This window comes from Toxorhynchites rutilus, chromosome 3 (genome assembly GCF_029784135.1).
Source record: "Toxorhynchites rutilus septentrionalis strain SRP chromosome 3, ASM2978413v1, whole genome shotgun sequence".
NCBI classification, from domain to species: Eukaryota; Metazoa; Arthropoda; class Insecta; order Diptera; family Culicidae; genus Toxorhynchites; species Toxorhynchites rutilus.
Genome location: NC_073746.1, coordinates 249439077 through 249463645, shown reverse-complemented (window position 1 = coordinate 249463645; position 24569 = coordinate 249439077). Strand labels below are relative to the sequence as shown.

At 38.0% G+C, this 24569-nt stretch overlaps 2 protein-coding genes across 3 annotated transcripts in view; both read left to right on the top strand.

The window, feature by feature from the left end:
* Window positions 1-24569, top strand: part of LOC129775550 (uncharacterized) — a 93358-nt gene that overhangs the window by 33783 nt on the left and 35006 nt on the right. For both annotated transcript variants that reach the window (XM_055780405.1, XM_055780406.1), the window contains exon 4: window positions 5220-7192. In XM_055780405.1, the coding sequence (XP_055636380.1) occupies window positions 5715-7192 (1478 nt within the window). In that variant the 5' untranslated portion in view covers window positions 5220-5714. The remainder of the gene's footprint in view (window positions 1-5219; window positions 7193-24569) is intronic.
* On the top strand, window positions 15953-17313 carry LOC129775551 (uncharacterized). The gene is made up of 2 exons (XM_055780407.1): window positions 15953-16096; window positions 16159-17313. Exons 1-2 carry the CDS (start codon window positions 15994-15996, stop codon window positions 17211-17213), a joined length of 1158 nt encoding a protein of 385 aa, XP_055636382.1. The 5' UTR covers window positions 15953-15993; the 3' UTR covers window positions 17214-17313.

Sequence of the window (24569 nt, the reverse complement as noted above, 5' to 3'; positions counted from 1 at the left end):
TCTCGATGCTGAATGGCATCCAAACGAAAAAAAATCCGTGTGTGTATGAGTGTGTGTGGCGGCTGCTTCGATGTCTTCCCGGGGAACCGTTTTCCGATGCTGATACTCTCTTGGTCACCTTCTCTTCTCCTCCTGTCTCCTGCCTCCTGGCTTTTCTGCCCTCCCTCACAGTTCCAAACAAACTGTATATCTTTCAGGTCAGGTCAGGCTAGGTAATGAATCCCTCGATCCCTTGATTCCTCGCCGAAAAAGAATAATTTTCAGTAGCTTTCCTGTTAATTGCGATCGATTGAAAAATCACAAAACCAAATGTATATGGTTGCATTGTTATATGGATAGAAAACATTAGAATAAACTCTTTCTCATCAATGTATTTTTCAATTCCCAGGGGAACTGACAGAGTATTTTTCAGCAACGATTCGTTCTTTCCCGATTTTCCTCGATACTCGAAGCCCACCAGTGGTTAATGCTAACTCGATAACCATCTATTAACAGCACTTAATTGAAAAATATTTGGTCGCAGTGTTACATTGATAGAAAACATTAAAATGAACTCTTTCGCATGAATGTATTTTTCAGTTCTCAGGGGAACTGGCAGATTATTTTCCAACAACGATTGAATCTTTCCGGAAATTTCTCGATACTGAATGGCATCCAAACGATAATAGTTCCGCGCGTGTATGTTTGTGTGTGTTGGCTGCTCCGATGTTTCAAGCGGAACCGTTTGTGGCATCACTCCCCTCCTGATGGATTCCCTTTCGGCCTAAGGTGCACAAACAGGCTCTTGGTGACACCGTTCATCCGCGCTTTCATGATAAACGAAGAGCTTCACCACAACAGCGACAACATGCTCCAATCGCTGTTCAATTATAACTGAGTGAATTTCCGAGTGGCGCTCGCTTATATACCGATTGGTGATTTCAATAGCCTGTTTTGTAAGCAACTTTAAGACTATTGAAACAAGTTTTTGGATCAAAAAGTAACAAGTATATAACGCGTAGACATTTTATCTTTCGAATGAAGTGTTAATCATACCATTTCGTTCAGCTGTTTAGGAGCTATTAACGCTCAAAATCTCGGTCTCTGGCGTAACGCTTTCGTTTTCGAAACTTTGATTTTACACCCCGGTATAGAAACGAAAGACGTAGTCCTACGTCAAAAGTGTTCCTTCTGAAGCGCCCACCTTAGCTAGCGAGTCCGCTTCCTCATTCTCCGGAATCGAGCAATGGGAGGGAACTCATGCTAAGGTAATTTTGAATAATTTTTTGACCAAAACACAATGGTTGTCTTATTCTTGTCAGGAAATAAGTGTTTATCAACTTTCTTTGAGCGGATAGCCTCTATTGAGCTGAGGCTTTCTGAAAATCTGAAATAATGGCCGTTGGGCAATGTTTCAATGATCCCTAGACCGTGATATATCGCACCCAGTTCGCGACATACACGGAACAGGAATCTCTGATTTTGAAAGAGGCACTGGAATTTTTTGACGCGTGGACAGATAAAAAAATGACATGAATTGCAAAATTTCGGGAAGCAAACTTGGTTGTAGAGCCCAGTGAAGGGTGCACTTCGTGGGTAAGGTACTCATGGTATACAGAAATAAAACTTGTCTGAGTTAGTTGGAGTAGATTATCGAAGTTATCAATCACCAATGGATTCGTGATCTAACAACGGATGAGAAATCTGAGAGATAATTCTGAGAACCGAAGAGTAAGCCTGGGTACTCCTGACTTCCTGTACTTCGAGAATCAGCGTATATGTCAAATGCAAACACCCTATGGCTATACGCAAACAGCGATATTGTATCCTCTCCAGCTTGAGAATATGAAAACTGGCGGCTGATCGGCAGCAAAAAGTACAATATTCTAACACCGATAATATCGTTGTTTCGTACAGCTTAATAAGGTCTCCTGAACCCCCCCATGTTCCGGTTATTGTTTGAAGAAAATTGGTTCTTTGTTGGGCATTTCTCTTTCAGATAAGCAATGTGTATTCTCCAGGTACATTTAGAATCGAAAAAATTCGCCCAGATATTTGAAAAACATAGAGTGCTTGAATGTTTAGCCGGATGGTTGAAGCTGGATTCGGGCAGGTTCATGCTTATTAGAAAAAAAGACCATTTCGGTTTTCTCCGTAAAGAATTCGATACCCAGCTTGAGAGCCCATGTGAACAGGTTGTTCAGGGTATCTTGCAACGACTGGATTAGTACCCGTGATGGAAATAACTCCATCGTCTGCAAGTTGTATCAGCGTGCAGTCTCTAGTTAGATATTCATCCATATCATTGACGTAAAAACTATACAAGAGGGGGTTTAGGCAGGAGATTTTCGGTAGACCCATAAGACTGAAACGAAAAGATTTCGAGCTGCCATGAAAAAAATTATGTGCTTTTCTGACAATAAATTGTATAGGAAATTATTCAGAATTGGTGAAAGTCGCTTATCTTGCCCAGAACCGATTTAGTATATGCTGGCAATCAATTTAAATTACGACCGATTTTTTAGGAAGGCCTATTCAAAATCATTGATATTTCTTTCAAAAAATCGTAATTCAAAATCCAGATATCTGAATCAAATATAATGTCAGAAAAAGTTGTTGGAAAATTAATGAACTATTGAAAAAAATAACATCTAAAATGTACTTCCAAAAATCTTACCCAAAATTGAATTGTGAAGATTGTGAAGCTTCTCTGAGAGAATTTCCATGGAAACTGAATCAAATCCCCTTTCTATATCAAGAAAAACAGAAGTCATTTGTTCCTTGCGAGCAAATGCAATTTGAATTTCAGAAGATAGCAACGCGAGACAATCATTCGTCCCTTTACCCCGGTGGAAGCCAAACTGCGTATGTGACAGCAAAACGTTCGTTTTGACCCACTTGTCCAAACGAAGTAGAACCATCTTCTACAACAATTTATGAATACAGAATAACATTGCAATCGCTCTATACGGATTGTGATCGCAAACCGGCCTGTTGGGTTTTCGTATGGCTATCACTCTCACTTGTCTCCAGTAATTATATCAAATATATTCTGCGAGTTGTTGGCAAATATGCTTGAAGCCATCTTGCCCAGAACCGATCTAGTATATGCTGGCAATCAATTTGAATTACGACCGTTTTTTTTTAAAGGCGTATTCAAAATCATTGATAGTTCTTTCAAAAAATCGTAACTTAAATTACAGATGCCTGATCCAAATATAATGTCAGAAAAAGTTGTTGGAAAATTAATGAATTATTTAAAAAAATAACATCTAAAAAGTACTTCCAAAAATCATACTCAAAATTAAATTTAATACGGTAGAACCCCGATTATCCGCGGAATAGTCTGGCAAGGTCACCGCGTATAACAAAATAGAGGATAACGCAATAAAGAACTAAAAATGAGATGCAAACAGATGCCACATGAAAATTATGTTTTATCAATACAGAAATCATTAAATTATTCATCTATAAAGTCGTGTACCCCAGTGGCCAGATAATGTTGAAATCATGATCAAAACAAAATAGCATGAACCTACCACTCACTGACAAATTCCAGGAAACCCTATATATTTACTATCGGACTCGCTGTCGCGTATAATCCGCGGATAATCGTGGTTTCACTGTTTCAAAAACTTTAATATTTCAAAACATTCTTCCTTTGATATTATTTTTTATGTTTTTATTAGAAAACCCTACTAATTTAATAAAGTTTTGACGTACACTGAATTCTTTTCTACGCTACGGATGCGACTCCGTCTTGCACTGTGGTCACGCGTGTTCTAGAGTTTGCCACTCAGAATACATTCAAGGCGTATTATTTGGCATAGAAATCTTAACAAAGTACTAATGAAAATGACACAAGTAATACTACGTTGAGACGGCGAAGTTCCTCTTGGAACGTTAGTGCCATCTAAGAGAAGAAGGGAAGGAAACTCGAATAAACACCGTTTTTAAAACGGTCTGTCCAGTCATATCGTTCTATCGTCTAGATATGACCGCAGCAATGCTGTGGCATGGCTCGAGAAATGAAAGTTTTGAAACAGTTCTTTGAACAGAATTTTATGGGAAATTGTGTCAAAAGCTTTTGAGAAATCTAAAAGTAATGGGACAATAAGTTATCCAAAATAAGTCCTATGCTACGAGCACCTTCAGCATTTCGACGACATCCAGAATGCATCTAACTTAGCAGAACTTAGATTATTATTACTTTCACTTTTGTTGGAATTCCAATTCGCCGCTAACACGTGAGAACCCCTCGCCGATAAATGTGTTTGTTCCCCAACGTCGAGCATTTGTACACACAAACAAACACTTCCTCACGAAACTCACGATCGCTACCACTTATCACGTGTGAGAGTGTGTGTGTACACTGATGTGTTTGCTCACCGATGGGATACGAACTAGCACACAGGCGTATGACGACGCGTTTCGTTTTTACGTTTTTTTTATGTAGCATATTCTATTAAGCGACATCTGAACAACTGTTTCTTGTTGGAATGAGGCGGAATGATTCTCCTGCACGCGTTCATGTATGCCGGGTTTTGAGCAAGCCTTTTTCTGGCTGCCGTTTGGAATCCAATTGGGAGTCTTGACAGATTCATTGGAAAGCATTGGAAGTGGTGGTCTCTACGTTTGTGTTGTTTCCTCGCGCGTTGAAATGGTTTAATCTATCAAAGCTTTAACTTTACGCGCTATGGTTCTCCGTTTTATCAGTCATGTCCAAATATGTGCTTTTCACATGTGCTCTTCAATATCTCTTTTAATGTAACCATCGGACAACCGTTTTAAATGTTTCATAATTGACGAGAGAAGAGAATGACAAACAAGTTATCTAGTATTTATGATTTCCATGAATGGATGATCCAGTTCCATTCACTTCATCGCAAAAACTGAGCGTAAAGAATTGTAGTGTTGTCGAGAATAGCATTCAACAATAAGTTTGGTAATTTGATTCCAATAACATTCCTAAGCAAAATAGTTAGCCGGACCATTTGGCGAATAAATAAGGTTACCTAATTTAATTAAAGGAAACTCTATCATTTCACAAAGCACCTTCTGGCGGTGGCTGCGAACTCCCAACTAGATAAATGTGAACCAACCACAAAAACTAGTTTATTCGGGTGGCGCTTAGGGTCACCGTTTTCTACCTGACAAACTTATCGCTTCTGCACATTGCCACCAAAACCATCCAGATAACTGAATCCACAACTAACGATTTTTTCCGCTTATCTTTCCAGGGACCTCAACACGGAGCTAATCGGAGCCAAAACGCCTCACATCGAATTCATCTCGCGAAGTTAATCTGCCGCTGCTGGCCGTGGAATAACAGCAGCCGAAATCGCGGGGAGATGATGTGCAGTTTTGCTCTCGGAATACGTTTCAATTCGTCGCGGTTCAGAAGTCGACGCGACGCGTCTGTATGTGTGCATCCGTGGTGTGGACAGCCACTTACGATCTGATGTATGTGTGAAGTTTCTCTGCCGGCAGTGATTCAAGCTGTAAGTTTGTGAGAAGCAAGAATAAAGTGTAAAGCATTATTTTGATACAAAGCAAAAAAGAAAATAAGAGAAATTGCAATCGTGAAAAAAATACAGTAGTGGTATGAAGAGTTCGATTTTTCCAACTTACAAGACTGAGTTGGAACTGTGAAAAAGCAGTTTTTGTGGGGTCATACTCTAGCAGCAAGAGGAAGCAAAAATTTTCTCACTGTGGAGAATTGCGCGAATGTGTGGATGGGACTGGCTCGTGCTGTGACGAACGTGATTAAAGATTCCGATGCAGTTGTGGAGATGGCTCCCGCTCTTACCGAGCCGTTGAGTCCGAATAAGCTTTCGTCGTCGGCAGCGTCAGGTGCATCGCCTCGCACGGGAGTAGAAACCAGTGGTCAACAGGAGATCCCAAGTGCCAGTGCTGATTCTGGAACCGAAACTGTTTCCACGGCTCCACCCGACCCGGACGTGGTTCTTAGGGGTAGCAATTGTAGCCCGGGGATCGAACAAGTGGAGGACGATATTCAAAATAACAACAGCGGCGGTGGACAACTTGCAAAGATTGATTCAGACAGTGGCAAGGATCTTATAGAGCTTGCCCTTGAGCAGCTTCATCAGGATGCGACTGCAGCACCGGCGAATGTAGCAGGTGCTGATGAAACGGCTGGAGATAATTCACTGATTGCTTCAGCCCTATCTCAAGCTGTGATTGATCACATTTCAGAGGTGGCCACCACGAGCGAGCAAGTCGTTGCAAGCGATAGTCATTCTGACCTGCAACAACTTGACTCCCAGTCCTCAATCATCTCCAGCTCGAGTACCGCCATGGGTCTGCAAAAAGATTATCTGAAAGACAATCCGGATATGGAACAAATGCTTGGGGAGCTAGCGTCTACGTCCGATATGGAGCTCCTCCAAGTGTTCAAAAGTCTCGAGGGTAATCCTAGCGGAGATGGCCTGTGTGCGGAACTGGCTGGCGGGCTCTCACTTTTCAACGATGTGGACGTGAACATTTACGAGGAAGTGGCTCAAACGAGTTCTCCCAACAAAGATCGCGAGCGGCTAGAAATGCACGCCGAAATTGTGAAACGTCAGGCGCAAATGCAACGGAAGTACGACTTCCTTATTCGGCGCCTCAGTAAGCTCCAGGCTCGATATATGGGGCAACATGTGAGCGAGGAAATAGCTGGCCTTTTCGAGTACACTCAGCGCTATTGGAAGAAAAAAGACAAAGAACATACCAAAGGACTCGCCTCGGGATCTTCCACCGTTTCTCCAACGTCGTCCCTCATTCCGGATATCATCCCCTATCAGCCACCTCCTCCCTCGTCCGCCGATAAAATGAAACCTATTTCGACTAACGCAATGAAAACATTCGTCAAACGGTTGGAAGGAATCGCCGTTACCCAATGCTCAACCCAGGCGAAGCGAATCTACGGTAATCGATACTTTCAGGGCACCGCCACATCTCCTGGTGGTGATTCGGGTGGCGTTGGTACACCCGGGGGAGCGGCGGTAGCCTATACCACACTGTCAACGACGATACCGAAGTTCGAGAATGCTGCGATTGTCCAGTTGGAGCAGACCGCCGGCCTGTTGCACTCGGAGTTGAAGCTGATACAGAACACAATGGATTCGGAAGCGACGGCCAGTAGTTCTGGCGGAGAGTCCGCTGATGAAATGGTACTGTACAACAACATGAACCAGCAGTCGCTGTTGATGTAAGTATCATTTATTGTTAATATTGATTTATAGCACTTCTCTGCATCAAACAGGAACCATTTAACCACTCCAAGCATCTTGAATTTGAAAGGGTATTATTAGGCTCTAAGCTCTGTGATATCATTTGTTTTATAATAAGGTATTCACACAACACTCGCTTTTAATTGTGGTTGTTCAAAAACCTGCGCAGAACTGCAAACAGAGAACGAATTAGAGTGGGTGAAATTATTTCAGTCTGATCCAAGCTTGCTAATGGTCACCATCATAACCGGGGTTACCATATCTACAGAATAATCTGTATTTATACAAATGTTTCAGACTTTTTAAGATCAAGAATCTGTGAATACAGATTACAGATTTTTCAAAATAATGATCCAATATTAGTTATGGCATGATCCCAATAACTTTTTTCCCCATCTCAACTTTTTTTTTGACGTAGAACTACGTCTTTCATTAAGGGTGGTCACCAGGTCACGTTTTTATGAAATAAAGTAACTATTTTTGCCGCGAACGGATTTTAGCGATTTACATACTAAACGAATCGGAAATTCCCTAAGATTTGTTTAATATGCTATACATTAGAATCCCCTGGTTTGTAAATGGTTAAAATTCATGAAAACTTTAGGCGTTTCCATTTTTCCATTCCAACTTGGATATCATCGTTTGGTTTTTCTGTTCGTTTGACACCACATCGAACAACAGCAAAATTGACGATTTCGGCGTGTCGATCGAAAGTGTAAACGGCTTCTTTGGTGCCTTTGAGAATGCATCAATGCATTAAACTAACGTTATGGCGAAGCAGGCGTTAAGGTTATGCTCCAAAAAATATTTGGGGAATACCAAGCATCTTGAATGTCTTACTAGAATGTTTTAAGTTATTTAGGTTCGCGTGCCAGTCGCAAAACTGCCTTCAACTAGGATTGCATTTCCGCTAATATTGATAATAATGAAGCATTGCTACTGTTTTCGAGGTTGTTGATATTAACAAAAAGTGTTTTTTCGCTTGTTAAGTCACCAAGAAAGTAAATGTCGTTCTGGAGTTTTGTATGTGATTAGGTTTGGTTTACCAGTAGCAAAAATTCCTCCACTAAGGGTGACAGCTGCGCTTTTCTCGAGCATGAGAAAGTAACGCAACTTTTTTGAGGCCAGTAATATTAACAAAAGCGTTTCTTTTGAGAATAGCACAAAATGATGAAAAGTATTTGTATTCCTAGTAGCTTCAAGCCACAAATGTATGGCTGTATGCAGCTATGGCGAACGCTTGTTTGGCGCTTGGTTTACGTTGTACGAACGATGGCTAGAGGTGCGATTGCTTTGAGGCAATACTAAATAACATGTAGCATGATATTTGATACTTGCAAGTGTTGTCATTGTTGTTGTTTCCATTCGGTGTCAAAGATATATTGATTTGGTTATGAGATGTGGAATAATGGTGCTGGTGTAACATTTATATAATCGACTGTAGCCGAGTATATGTCAATTGCGAAAAAGGCCACCGGAATAGCGTTTGAGGTAAATTTTCGATTCATTGACATGAAATAAATTGCGACATACGATCAGCAAGTGTATTGTTTTGCGAAGGCAAGAATGAATCATCAATCAATTACCGTCAACTGATTCTACAATGAAAAAAAACATTTCAAAGATTATTCTACTAAACCGTTTCACAGCATTATAGAACAATGTCCGAAGGTATAAACAAGCGACTTATATAAAATAACAGCGTAGTTCTATGTCAACAATGCGATCGTATCTTGGACACAACCTCCTATAATTTTTCATATAGCGTTCGAATCAGAATCTCAAGTTAACGCGAAAAGATGCAAATATAACACTGTCTATCTTTAACCTACTAAAGCACAGTGAATACGACATTTTACGTGGCTACCAATCAATGATACTAAAGCTAAGATTATGCTTTAAAATTAAAACTTATTAATTTAACCCTTTGCGATCGTATTAAATTTCGGCATGTGTGTCGTACTGGTCGTCACCGAGCTAACCGAGCTAACCTGAAACGACATTTGGGTGAGCCAGCTTCTGAGATTCCTTCTTCTTCTTCTTCTTCTTATATGGCACTAACGTTCCTAGAGGAACTCCGCCGTCTCAACGTAGTATTACTTGCGTCATTTTCATTAGTACTTAGTTGAGATTTCTATGCCAAATAACACGCCTTGAATGCATTCTGAGTGGCAAGCTCTAGAATACGCGTGATCACAGTGCAAGTCAGAGGAAATTTCTTTGATTCCTATCGCCATTCAAAATGTAGTCAAAGGAAAGATACTTTCTTTGAAAATCGATAGCGCTACACGTTATGGACGGCACATTCTTGGAGTAAACCATCAGTTTTTTTTTATCAGGAGAGACAAGAAATTGTGACATATACATTTGGTAATTATAAATTAATATAATTACCTATTTGATAACACACAACGCAATAGCAACGACTGAACGATTGAGATAAAGGAAAGACATACAGTAAAACTTATAAAAACTAAATTTGAAGAGATTCTTGCTTTATACGAAATCTCGTTAGAGCAAATCTTCATCGTGACCTCCGACAACGGGGTAAATACCATTGCCACTGCAAGGGAATTACAGTCATACTTGCAGCTCCACGTTCTTAATATGACCGCTGAGGAGGACATGGAAGACGATATAGATGGTTCCATCAACTTGTCTGAAGCCATCGAAAGTTAATTCCTGAATAGTATAACGCCGGTCAGGTGCTGTGTACACACAATGCAGTTAGCAGTGTTTGACCTGAGTAAATCCTGTGAATGGAGATTCGTTAGTTGCAAAAAGTGGTTGAGTTATATCTATGATATGACGGCATGGTTGACATGGGACTACGGTTGGCTTAGTAATTATTCGTTTGTATTAAATAAATTACTGATTGAATAAAATAATTTTCGAATTCAATTGAATTCAACATATTTGTTGTGTAAGTAAAGAATTTGAACAAACGCCTAGTGATCCCCGATAATCGTTCGATTAATCTATTAATCGAATACTCCCTAAAGAAATCGATTATTAATCGAACGAATACTGCGCAACCAATAATCGAAGCGAACGAATAATTTACGCCCATAGAAAAAAACGTACTTCCGCTGCAGTTTTATCTTGAAATTAAATCATTATTTTTGATGCTCCCCTAAACTCGTAAACGAAGCTCAGTGCAGTCAACGCGGATTTGGGCTTCGTTTACAAGTACAGGGGAGCGTAAAAGAAAATAATTGAAAATAAAGAAAATAACTAATTGTTGAGAGATTGTTGAGAGATTTGTCGTATTGAATAACAAACTGCTTAAAAGTATTCGATTAGCTGATGAACTATTAATTTCAAAATTTGGGGATCACTACAAACGCCGTGTAATAAAAAGCACCTTGGTTTTGATGGCTGTGTCGGTGGAAGCAAAAGTTCCCCCAACTTGCATGTATTTGCAATGCCAATTTTACCAGGTACCTAGGTTTTGATGGCTGTGTAAGATGCGTAGAAATATTTTCTATCCATTGATGCAAACATCTTTCCGATCTATTGAGAAATTCTCAAGTTATAAGCATTCGAAGTCTTTCATTCTTCCTGCATATTCTATGTTTAAGTTTTCATTTTACCCCCCATATATTCCATAGTCCCACGTCAATGTCACCATAAGCGGATTCCCCCAGGCACATTGATTTTCAAGATCGTGTTAGGGAAACACATTTTGATCTGAACAAAAATACCTTCTACTTGCATTTTTTTGCAAAGCGGGTTCCAACAGGTACATTGAATTTGAAGTCTGTGTTGGGGAAAACGTGAATCGGGCCAATCAAAACTTCGCAGAAAGGGCGTTTAGATAACGCTTGACATTTAACAGTTATTCAATTGTTTATCTCATGGAAATTAAAATTTTATTAATTGTGATAATTCTTAACATTTTATTAGTAGAAATATTTCCTATCAATTGATGCAAACATCTTCCCGATCTATTAAGAAATGTTTGAGTTACAAGCATTCGGAATCTTTAATTTTTTTCCTGCATGTTCTGTGTTTAGGTTTTTATTTCACCGCGATATACTCCGGTTAGACATAGTTCCACGTCAAAACTGCCAAAATTTACATATAAGTCAGTATTCGATCTATGAAATCAATCGTTGCCGCCTATTTACGCTAAAACTGGAATCTTTGATATGCTGTAGCATTTTAAAAATCACAAAGATTTCTACAAGGACCTTGAATCCCAGTATCCCTAGCAAGGTAACTTTCTATGATGAGATTTGTTCAGGTAGCTACAGTCTCACCGAAAGATACAAAGACTCGTCTCACCCAAAAAAATTAACTGAAACAGAATGTTTATAACTGTTCGAACTATTCAACAGTTACATTTGTGCATATGTATCTAACCATAATGATCATGTTTCCTTTTATATTTTTCCAATTAGTGGGATTTTATTAAGTAATATATCACCGCATTTGAACCAGTTTACGTAACCACGAAAACGATGCAGGCTATACATACTCCACTTGGTAACTTTTATTTGATATGGATTAAGGCAGTGATGGAGGTTGGGAAAGTGACCTCAAACAGATTCGCAGATCCATTGGCCACCGCACTTACAAAGAGGCTAAAACAATTAAAATATAACATAGTTTTGAAGCCTGCACTTCTTATCGATCCTCGTTTCAACTATCTCAACCAGGGCTATGCATAGTCATAGTCAACTGTGGATATTCAACTGACTATCTGTGTGACTATATCCGTATTCAGTTAGTAATGACTTTTGGCTTCATCACGCAGTTTCTCCGCCAAAACGACTAAACAGTCAGTCGGGCGTTTAGTCGCTATCTCCCTCTACCGATTCGACTATATCATTTCATTCTTCCCAGTCAAATTGTCCTCATTGCATTTTGAAGTGACTTCCCCCAAAACGAATTCGTTCCTCTCTTACTCTCTCCCATGTACGTGTGCATGCATCGATGTTTGAGTTCAACTTGGTTTGACATACGCTACAGGTGAGCTAGATTCTTTTGTATCGTACACGAAAATTACTCACACGTATAAAATAGCGTGCAGTGTGTGTGCGCTATTTTGCACGCTATTTACTAATACTAACGTGAGGACCTTATATACTTGATAAATGTCTGAGTTCGTTAGTTTGAGTTCACGATGGGTAGACCATAAACCGTCCATTGATGAGGTAACTTCTTTTTGACGTAGGACTACGTCTTTGATTTCTATATAGGGGGGGGGGTCACTCTACGAAAAAATGTAACATTTAAGAGTTTTTAAAATGCATATTACGCAGAATCGTTCATAAGATGTATCTTATAATATATACCATAAGACATTATTTATGCATTGTATTATGCATTCTTTCTTTCAACTTCGTCCCCATGAATGTTGTATACAACACAAAATTGTGTGCAATAATTCGTTCTATCAAACAAATCAGCAAACTCTTTTCGAATGTAAAAATGTTGAGGTAATCAGATGTAAGATTTCACGCATCACTCAAATTTCATGCAAGATTCCATCAAAGCAACGAGGAAAGTGTCAACCATAGAGTAATCGTTCGTTAACACGTTTAGTGCCACGGTTTTAGAGCGACTCTATGGAAATTTTTAAACGTATTAGGTCCATCGTTTCTTATCGTAGTTATTTTTTGTTCGAAAGGGAATGCTTATAAGTTTATATGCTTATTTAGTTACCTTTATGATCATATGTTATACTGCCAGTGACTGACGCAGCCTGAGCGAAAACTCGGTGTCAGTCACCGGTGACTGAAGTGGCAGTCAACGTGTTAACTGGGTCGGAAAAACAAATACAATCATCGAATTTTTCTCACTAACTAAACTAAAAAAAAGCAAAAGCAATATCTCAAATTGAAGAAGACATCTATTATTGATACGTAACTGCTTTGCAGCCCACTTAACGTACGCTCTGTTATAAGTAGGTCCAATTGAAGATAGTCCAGTTATCGAATGACTTCTGTATATGACGGGGTGACAAACATCTTAAGCGAGTGTCTTCCGGGCTGCAGCAACATGGGCAATTGTACAGCGAAAAATGATATCAATACATATAACATTTGTATTCATTAGTCGAGTCAGTTAAAATAACCACTGACTGGACTAGTTCACCAGTCATCCTCGCTAGTCAACGCTAGTCAATTCATTTTCTAGTCAAGGTACTTTTTGTTGTGGGCGACTGCCGAAGCAGGTCTAGTCGAAGCGAAGCTACTGAGAGTAGAGTCGGTCTTCATTTTTCACCTTCAAAGATTTCGGGCCCTGATCTCAACTCTTCAATATTTTCTGCAGATGAGAAAGAAGTTCCACTACATTTACATCTAAAAATTTTTATTTCGAAAATTACATTTATGATGATCGTTTTTCTAGGTCTTCGTCATTGCTACTTGGAAGCGGATTAAACGGTTGAGAGGACACGATTCCGTTCAGTTTATGTAGCCCACGTCAGGCATATCAGCACTACCTTGAAATGACCTAGATGCTTTTATGACGAATATGTTCGGTGGATCTCTTCCTGAACAAGATTTACCTGAGAGAATGGAAAACTCATTTTTACGACAGCTCAACGCATTAGATTTGGAACAACACCAGCAACACTCATTCGTTTCGTGGTTGGCACATCGACACTGGTTGGTCCGCAAAAATATTGACCTCACATCATGTAACTCATGTTGCAATGATCCTGCTTGCAGTTCCTTCGAATCGAACATCCGCTCTTTCGGTTTAGCGCTCTGGGTCTAGTTTTGTCAGACAAGCGCACAAACCTTTCTGATGACACACTGGAAAATATATTTCGTATAAAGCTTGGTTCTCAAGCTAATGATGTCATCTTATTTGATAATACTGCCCGTCAACTTTAAAATTATGAATCATGATGATCTACAAGCAATTCTCTGCAGACCATTTCGTAAATTCATAACGAAATGACGGAAAAACATTGAGATGCAGGATTGCCGGAAACAATTATAGCATTTTTTTACACAACAAAGCTAGCCGAAGACAACATAAATGGAATTTGGAAGAAACTGAAGAGCAATACAAAAAACATTCCGGGTAATGTTGAAGAAGTCAAAGAATAGAAAAACATATCACTACTATGGCGTTGTGCACCAAAGACATAACCCTAAAAAATGCGGTTTTTTGACCCCCTTTCTCCCTAACGTAACGCAAGACATACCCATAAAACGCTACAAGTAACATAACCTCAACTCGTGACTACATTTTCTGAACATCGTAATATCTTGAAGATATTCAAATTCAACATACAACTAATATCTTAAAGTAATCCTACGTCAACTATTCGGTCATGGTTCGGTAACAACCCTTAATTTTTCTTGTTTTTAAAAAAAAAACAGAAAATAGAAATGAAAAAAAATCATTTTTTGATTTTTTTCCAAAATAAAAATTATAAATGTAATGGGGTAGGGATATAAAAATGTCCACGCTTGTCCACGGAGGGGCAGGTGGGTGTCTGAAATCGTGCTTTTTCTGTCCACGTGGTATGTGGACAGCCCTCTTATGTTACCGAATTGATAGCTTTTACACAATCCTCTGAAAAATACGATTAAAAATATTGTGTTCGTTTCGATGATAATTTGGCACTGTTATTTTTAAAAATAAAATTAAGAAAGTGCATCCTCACTTAACCTCAATGAATATCTGATAAAATGTTCAGTTCATCATCCGGGGGGTGATGATGCACTAAAATATAATATAAATAATACTTTTTCAGTTATTTTTAAGCTCATATTCCAATTGTCGAACACTCCAATAACCTTAAACTGTCTTTACCATTAGAAGTGAAACCGGAAACTTTTCAAGCCCATGAAATAATGATTTTGTTCAAAAACATGCAAACGTAAATAAAACTGTAGTTTAAGGCAGTATTATAGTCTAAAAAAAATTGTTTTTCCAAAATGTTTCATTTTTTTTTTTGAACTGGTTTACACGATATCTCAAGTTCTACTGAACCGATGTCGAATTTATATGGATACAATCTACAGACATTCTCTATCGCATGAACCTCTAAAAAATGATATTTTTGAAATTTCACTATTTAAAAAAAATGGGTAACGTCAGAAAAAACGTTTTAAACTGCATCTGGTTATTCGAACGGTCGTCATTTTGTCAAAAAAGATGTTTTTGACTTGTCCGAGGTTCATGCGATAGCGGCATCTTTACTGATTCAGAATCTGTTCGATTTTTTTTGTTTCAGATTACCAGAAGGGCTGGAACCGTGTACGCCAAGGCGCAACTTTTTTTTTTGAACCCTCTTACTTAATCAGCTGCTAATTATTCTAGTTATAAATATTTTTCTCCATTCAATTTTTGTTTTATTGTTAAAAGATAGATGAATTATTTGCTCATCTATCTTTTAACAATAAAACAAAAATTATAAAATATAATGAATACTAAAAATATTCTTTGTTTTATTTTTACGGAACTCGAAAATACGTCCGAAATTCGTGTCTCTACACTAGAGTACCCCCTTAAATAGGTGAACTAGCCCATGAGGCTGAAAGAATAAAGTAATTAAGAATAAAATAAAGAATTTAAAAAAATATTCAGAACAAGTTTGTATCAACAAGTTGTCGGACGAACAATTTAATTATTATTTAAATCCTATAGTAGATATGGCACTAAAACGTCAGCATGAAACCTTTGTGATTTTTATCTTGCTTTCATTCGATTTACACACAGTAGTCTTATTCGAAAATGATCACACATTCATTCATTTTATCGAAGTTCTTACAAGAAGTAGGCGAAGCATTTTTTCTCATCAATTGTCAAAATGTCTCGAGCGTTGAACAAATCAAAAACGATGGTTCCGAAGAAGAAATTCTTCCGCTACGTGTTGAAGGGAGCCGATTTTTTCAGGATTCGGAATGGCAACAGTATTAGAATGATTTATCTGTTTCTCATTCGTAAATTGATTCAATCGGAAATCTTCTCCTAGGTTTCACTCTGAGCGATTTGGTGTCATTTGCCTACCTTAAAAATCAACGAGTGGACAGACTGGAATTAGTGGAAACTATGGTGAAGCAAGCGGTGGATCAACTTATAAGCCTCGATCTAATGTCACAATCCTGCGGTGGAAAACTTCATATGAATCAAAATAACTCCCATCGGAGAGAATCGACGCGTTCAAACAGCGCAGCGCCAGTGGAGTGTATTCAAATTACAAATGAGGAAATATCAGAAGAGGAAGTTCAACCGGTACCGGGCACATCTGGAGAATCATCGCAATCGCCGCGGAATGAAGCCCCCTGGAACAGCAAAGACGAGAAATTTACTATAACTCCGCTTAAAAGGAAACTCTCCAGCTCTACTAAACAGTCGTCATCAGACACCGAGGAGCAACTAAATTCAGGCAACAAACCCAAACGAAATACAACCGATCAACCTGGAGCGGCTGAACTGGACATGGATCTTGCTTTAGTACCGAACTTTCTCCCAATAGAGCTTCCGGATCTCCCATCCAATATCTCCCATCGAAACGGATCAACACCTTCAAACAGCGCACCGCCAGTAGAGTCTTTTCAAACTACAAATGTGGATATAACAGAAGAGGAAGTTCAACCGCAACCGGGCACATCATCATCTGGAGAATCGCAATCGCAATCATCGCGGACTGAAGCCCCCCGGAACAGCAAAGACGAGGAATTCACTGTAACGCCGCTTAAAAGGAAACTTTCCAGCTCTTCCAAAGAGTCGTCGTTATCAGACACCGAGGAGCAACTATATTTAGGCAACATATCGTTTTCGAAGCTATTGAAAAGAAGAAAAGGGAAGGAAACAATGTTGCCAAAACACAAACGACATACAACTGATCCACCAGAAGAGGCTGAACTGAGCATGGATCTTGCTTTAGTACCGGATTTTCTCCCAATAAAGCTACCGGATGAGGAAGCAACTACTGCGCAGGAAGAAGGCCTCGAAATTGACCAAGGCATACCCCAGTTGAAACTGTCAGTGTTGCGTTTTGGAAGCGAAGAAGATGATTCAGACTGATGTTTTTTGAATGTATTTGTTTTTATTTTGATGAAATATTTATTTTAGAATAGAACTCATCAGTTTACTGATCACTGATTACCAAAATATATTGGTTACTCAAAATTGTTTCAAAATTTTCGGTTCCTTATTTGTATTAAAATTATCAGCCTATCCTCGCATTATGTCTTATCTGCCCTCGCTGTTACTTCGTTGGTGTTTCGCATGACCTAGAGGCTTGCGTGATATGGAGTGTTCGTGTTTGATTTCCGTTCTGATTGAAGGTTCACACAAAAAACATCTTTTGCATTGATATCTGTGGTCATGTCGCTCAAAAAACCTTCCAATTGTGTTCTCCGTCCTCAAGATCTCAACTGAGTACTAAATAAATGACCCAAATATTACGTTGAGAAAGCAATTCTCTACTGAGAACAATGGCCCTCCTATATTCGCGCATACGGCCTGACAGATGGAGAATCAATGAGGTGGCTGAATTAAATGACTTTTTCACCCTCCTGTACTCGCTTGCAAAATCATAACACGTATACTCGCGCACGGTGTCAAAGCTCGAAAATTAAACTTCTCTGTAATGTTGCCAATGTGTATCTTTCAGGCTGTATAGGCATTTATTTGAAGAAGAGGGTATGTTTGAATGAAAAAACCCCAAAAAATATGTTTTTTTCGTCTTTGTTATGTTTTAACAGTCATCTAATTCAACCTCCTCAATATAGAGTAATTTTTGATACTCGAACACAAATAACGCTAAACGATGACTAACGACGAATAATGAAACTAGAGAGAATCGCAAAATCGTAGTGTTGATATTTTCTGAGAAATGAACGAATTGTTGATTTCTCGGTCTGACAGACCAATGCGCGAGTATAGGAGTGTTAAACAAAATGAAGTTAGAGGAAAAATATTTTCTGCTGTTTTTTTTTCATTCAAATAAATCTTTTTCTTTAAATGAATACCAATAACGCCCAAAAATACACAATAACATTATTACAGAGGTACGCACAGTCTATGAGTATATGAGTTACGATTTTGCGCGCGAGTCAGGAGGGTTAAGAAGACGACCGTTATTGATCATAGATAATGCAAATATAAAAACTTGTAGTCTCAATACAATTCGAACAATTAGAACAATTGAAAATAAATCTATGCTGTTGATGGTAGTTGATGGTAACCTAGGTAGTGCGGACTGAATCAAAACGGCTGTCAAAAAAGATCCAATTGAAATGTCAAAAGAGATCCAACGATCAGGAGTGTTATTTTTCTTATGATAATCAACACTATAAAAGAGGTATTGTTGTCAAGGGCAAAAATAAGTAAAATTATAAAATGAACGAACTACATTTTTCCGTCAATTGTTTAATTAACCATTGCATCTCTAAAAGACCATCTCAGCCTTTTACTGAGCAACGCATTTTTAATGTCCCCTCTCTTTGTCATAACGTTTTTCCGAACGTAATAAAAACAAACAAAGTCAGAGTCACGTAAATGTTTACTCCTGCGATTTGGAAATATTCGATAAAAAGTGGAAGGAAGAGCTGCCAGATGATTTTTAAAAAAAGTCTGTAAAAACATGTGAATGTCTGTTAAAAATGTGGAAAAGTCTGTAAAAGTGTGCAGATCTATAGAAATGTCTTTTAACGTTAATTTTCACTTATTCATTAATACTTTGTACATCACGATGCACATAAGATTGTATTCTGTATATATATATACAGCCATTCCATGCCAAACTAATATAGTGGTTCTCAGCTCTTCGTCAAAAGTGGTAATTTTGTTCTTTATCGCAAAACATTAAACTCGTATTTTTTTAATTTGTCATTAGGGTGCCCATTTCCATTTTAGGGTGATCCCAAAAATCATTTTTTCCACTTTTTCCCAAAATGACTTTTTTCAAAAATTTATAACTTTCGAACCACTCAACCGATTTAGATGATCGACATATCAAATTTAAGCCAATGAGCTTTAATTGAGAAATATTTAACTTGCATATAATATGGATCCTATTTTTAATATGGATTGAAAGCTGAGAACTTTTGCATAAAATATCTCGATATCAGAGATGCTATTTTTTTCGTTTTTGAAATATGATTTTGCAAAACTAATCGATGGTTCGAAAAACAATTTTTCCCCATTTTTCCCACTACAAAAAGTCATAACTTTCGAACTATTGGACCGATTCATATCATCGACATATCAAATTGAAGCTTACGAGATATATTTTTTTAAAAAATATTACTTTTGCGAAAAAATTGAATTTTGTTTTTGTAATTATGGATTGAGTTAGTTTTTCATAGTTTTCTCGGTTAAAGATAGGAGCGCTATATTTTTTTATATTTTTTTATGGAAAGCTGAGGAGTATTTACTTAACATATCTCGATATCAGAGATGCTATAATTATTGTTTTTAAGTTAGAATTTTGTAAATTTAACATGTTTTAAGTCTTCGATCAATATTCATATGTGACTAAACTAGACCTATGCTACTAGAATCCAATCTTCCCGCAAGTGTGAGTTTTGCTTATTGGCTTCAATTTAATATATCGATCATCTAAATCGGTTCAGTAGTTCAAATGTTATGATTTTTTGCAGAAAGTTATTTTTGGACAAATGGGGAAAAATGATTTTTTTTTAAAATCATATCTAAAAATCGAAAAAATAGCAACCCTGATATCGAGATATGTTGTGTAAAAAATCCTCAGCTTTCAAGAAAAAATATAAAAATATATAGCGCCCTCTAGTCCAAAGTCATAAAAAAAATAAAAAACGACTACAATCAATAATTACTAAAATATAATTATGTTTTTCGCAAGTTAAATATTTTTTTATAAAAGGCTAGGTCAATTTTATATGTCGATCATCTAAATCGATTCAGTGATTCAAATGTTATTAATTTTCATTTGTCATTTTTGGGAAAAAGTGGAAAAAAATTATTTTTCGGACCACTTAATAACTTATGTGCTGTAAGTGTGTTTAAATGTTTCAACGATCTACACATACATACATACACATACATACACAAACATACGCGTTGTTAATTTTTATAAAACACAGTATTTCTCCGTTGATATATTGGACATCCACCAAGGCTTGCGGTCTTGTCGTTTTTATTTTAAAAAAAATGCAGTGTATATTTTCCATCCGCCATGCAAGGCTATACAAGTTTTAGACCACCACACGGCCATGAACCATGTCTGTCGTAACAATATCGAACAGTAACCCATATTTCGTCATAAGCAGACCCGAAAGCAAATGTAAGTTGTTGAAAATAGAATGAAAATTTTTATTCGATGTTGTTTAAATACATAGGTTGCATAGTCCTGACCCTAACTTCACTATTTTTCAATAAATCTCCTTGCATTTCAGCAAAACAATCTTGTCTAGAACAGAAAATAATTATCAGAGACAATTTTCGTTCAAGATTTTTCCTTACCTGTAGAGAATGCAATTGTTCATTAATTGTGAATAACCGTATCCTCTTTTTCGTCTGCAATGATGTCAAGGCAAAAGTACTTATGTGTATGAGTTCCAAACATCATACACACCAGATGGGCCAACAAGAAGGACTGCCGGGCCGCAGGTTGAGTAACTGGTCTAACGTCATGTGTATTGATATATACTAAATATAATAACTTTTCTGTATTAAAACTATGGAAAAATGTCATATGGTGAGTCAAATATTTTTGATGTGATGAATAGATGTGATGAATGTTTTACAGATATGTCTGTAAATTTACAAACATATTTGTAAATCTGGCATCTCTGGTGGTCTGAGAATTTATTGCAAGAAATCGCTTGAAAACATGCAAGAATTTGCTTGAGAATGAAGTGGATTGAGTCCGCACCACTTAGATGGTAACAACAAAGTCGGCAGGGTTACCATATCTACAGAATAATCTGTATTTCTACAGATTTTTTCGATTTCTTCTATAGTTACAGATTACAGATTTTTGGGTTTTATACAGAACATACAGATTCCTAAAAAAATCCAATAATACTTACGGCTGGATGTTAATAATATTTTTCCCATCTCACCCGTTTTATTCTTATAGCCTTCGAATCTGTTTGAATGACAATCGCCTGTTTTCGAAATCCATGTGTAGCATGATGACCTACATTCTTATGCCAACCTCTGCGTTATTGGTTAGTGTTATCTATAGAATGAAAATAGAACGCCAAGTGTTGGTAGGTGCAAAAACTCGAGTATGGAATGATCCGATTTCAGTCGGCTTTATTTTATTGCATCCGTCTCTGCCCGTGGATTTTTTTAAAAACTTTGACGGAAAGTTCGAATGAAAGTATTTTTTTTTATTAAATCGTTTATTTTCACAGGCTCAGATACATAAGTTTAAAGGAGCCAAACTCTTAATTATATTTCTACTAGCATATATTAACATGTTTCCTTAATTGTATGGTTAATAAAATAGGAAACCGAGTCGACTCGAGTTTAGAAGGGTGATATATTTTCATTAGGAAAAGGATGGGATGTAAGGAGATTGTAACAATGTTCACACTCATACTCACATTCTCATTCACATTCACACTTCACACTCAATTCTTAAAAACTATCATTGCATCTAATATGTATTACAATTCAACTTATCCTAATGGAAGGGAACCGATATCTCGCAAAAGACGAAAAGGAAGGGTAAAGGGTGTAAGAACAATCACACTCGAAGATCGGTGGTTTTAAGGAAAACATATATTTGGACCATGTAATCAAGATCTAGCCGAGCCAACACATCTCTCACCAGCACATTGGGCTGCCTTCCTCTGGCCCGAAGAGATTTTTCTAAATTCGATCTGGCAACAACATATCCCTCGCACGACCAAACAACGTGTTCGATGTCGTGGTAACCTTGGCCACAAACACAGATATTGCTGTCGGCAAGATTAATACGAAAGAGTAGCGCATCTAACGAACAGTGATTGGACATGAGTCTAGAGAAGTTGCGCATAAAGTCCCGACTCAAGTCCAGACTTTTGAACCATGGCTTAAGGCTAACCCTAGGGATAATCGAGTGAAACCACCGACCCAATTCATCTTCGTTCCACTTGCGTTGCCAGTTAGCGATTGTATTTTTACGGACTAAAGAATAAAATTCATTGAAGGCGATGTGACGCTGATGAATGTCGCCTTCAATCGCACCCACCTTTGCTAATGAGTCAGCCCTCTCATTACCCAGAATTGAGTAATGTGAAGGGACACAAACAAAGGTGATGACATAACAGCGTCAGGATAAAGCACTCAAAATTTGTCGTATTCTCTCGAGGAAGTACGGCGAGTGCTTTTCCGGCCTCACTGAACGGATAGCTTCGACAGAGCTCAGACTATCCGTTACAATGTAATAGTGTTCAACAGGTCGTGAGGCGACGCTGTCCAGCGCCCAATATATCGCTGCCAATTCAGCAATATATACTGAGGAAGGATACTGAAAACTGTGTGAGGTGCTAGAAAATACGTTGAACACTCCAAATCCTATGGACTCATTCATAGAGGACCCATCAGTAAAGTACATATTATCACAATTGATACGCCCATACTTTGCATTGAAGATCGTAGGAACGATCCCCGATAGAAGATAATCTGGAATATCATGGATTTTCTCCTTCATGAACAGATCAAAATGCACAGAGGAATTGATGTAGTCAGGGAAACAAACACGGTTGGTAATATACGAAGAAGGATCAACCTGCATGGAGATGAATTCATGATATGAGCTCATAAATCCAGAATGAAAATTTAGCTCGCTCAGTTGCTCAAAATTTCCGATCACCAATGGGTTCATAACCTTACACCAGATGAGGAACCGAAGAGATAATAAATTGAAGCGATCTTTTAGTGGGAGTACGCCTGCCAAAACCTCGAGACTCATGGTATGCGTTGAGGGTATACATCCCAACGCAATACGGAGACAAAGATACTGAATTCGCTCGAGTTTAATGAGGTGTGTTTTGGCAGCTGATTGAAAACAGAAACTGCCATACTCCATCACTGAGAGAATAGTTGTTCGATACAACATTATAAGATCTTCTGGATGGGCTCCCCACCAGGTGCCGGTAATTGTATGGAGAAAGTTTATTCTTTGTTGGCATTTTTTACTCAGATACTTAATATGGGCCCCCCCAAGTGCATTTGGAGTCGAACCAGACCCCAAGATACTTGAATGACATAGCATGAGTGATCGGTTTACCCAAAAGTTGAAGCTTTGGTTTTGCTGGTTTATGCTTCCTAGAAAAAACCACCATCTCTGTTTTCTCCGTGGAGAATTCTATCCCTAGCCCAATGGCCCAGGTTGAAAAATTGTTCGAAGTATCTTGTAAGGGTTTTTGCAGGTCGGATTCGTTTGATCCTACGACAGACACCACTCCATCATCTGCAAGTTGTCTTAGGCTGCAATTTTGTGTAAGGCAATTGTCGATGTCGCTTACATAGAAGTTGTACAAAAGGGGGCTTGAACATGAGCCCTGGGGGAGGCCCATGTAAGAGAACCGACTTACTGCCGAATCTCCGTGAGAAAAGTTCAAATGTTTCTCACAAAGCAAGTTATATAACATATTATTCAATAGAGGCGGCAGACCCCGAGAGTGTAATTTGTCTGACAAAACCTCTATTGAAACAGAATCAAAGGCCCCCTTTATGTCCAAGAATACTGAAGCCATTTGTTTTTTTTTCGGTGTAAGCCATTTGAATTTCTGAAGAAAGCAACGCAAGACAATCATTCGTCTCCTTGCCCCTGCGGAACCCATATTGTGTATCTGAGAGTAGGCCATTCATTTCAACCCATCGATCAAGGCGAAACAAGATCATTTTCTCCAACAATTTCCGTATACAAGACAGCATCGCTATTGGGCGGTAATAAAAGCAATATTCTAAAGAAAACCTAAATTATGAATGGATCAATATATGACAGTAAACTTAAGCAATGACAAATGCAACATCTACTTGAGAATTCGAATGTTTTCATTCAAAAATGGTGATTTCTAAAACCGGTCAAACTATGATCATTTTTTGGATAAACCATGATCATGATTATAACTCCTCCTTAAGGAAAAAACTTTGAAAAATTTAAACATTTAGTATTAGCAACTAGAGACTAGGGCTTTTCAACAAACCCAAACTCGTATCGATTATGTGTGATTTTCATTTACTAGTTGCGTAGAAACACCCCAAATTGGACAAACCAAGATCATTTGCCCTATATGTTCTTGAATGACATCGTTGTAGATGAATTGATTTTTGCGTTTGTGAATAGCGTACTTTGAAATCAAAAATTATTAATGAAACCATACCATCTGTATCAAATATGTATTCCATGCAACGGAGAAACATGTTATATGCAAGTGAATCAAGAATCTTGAGCGA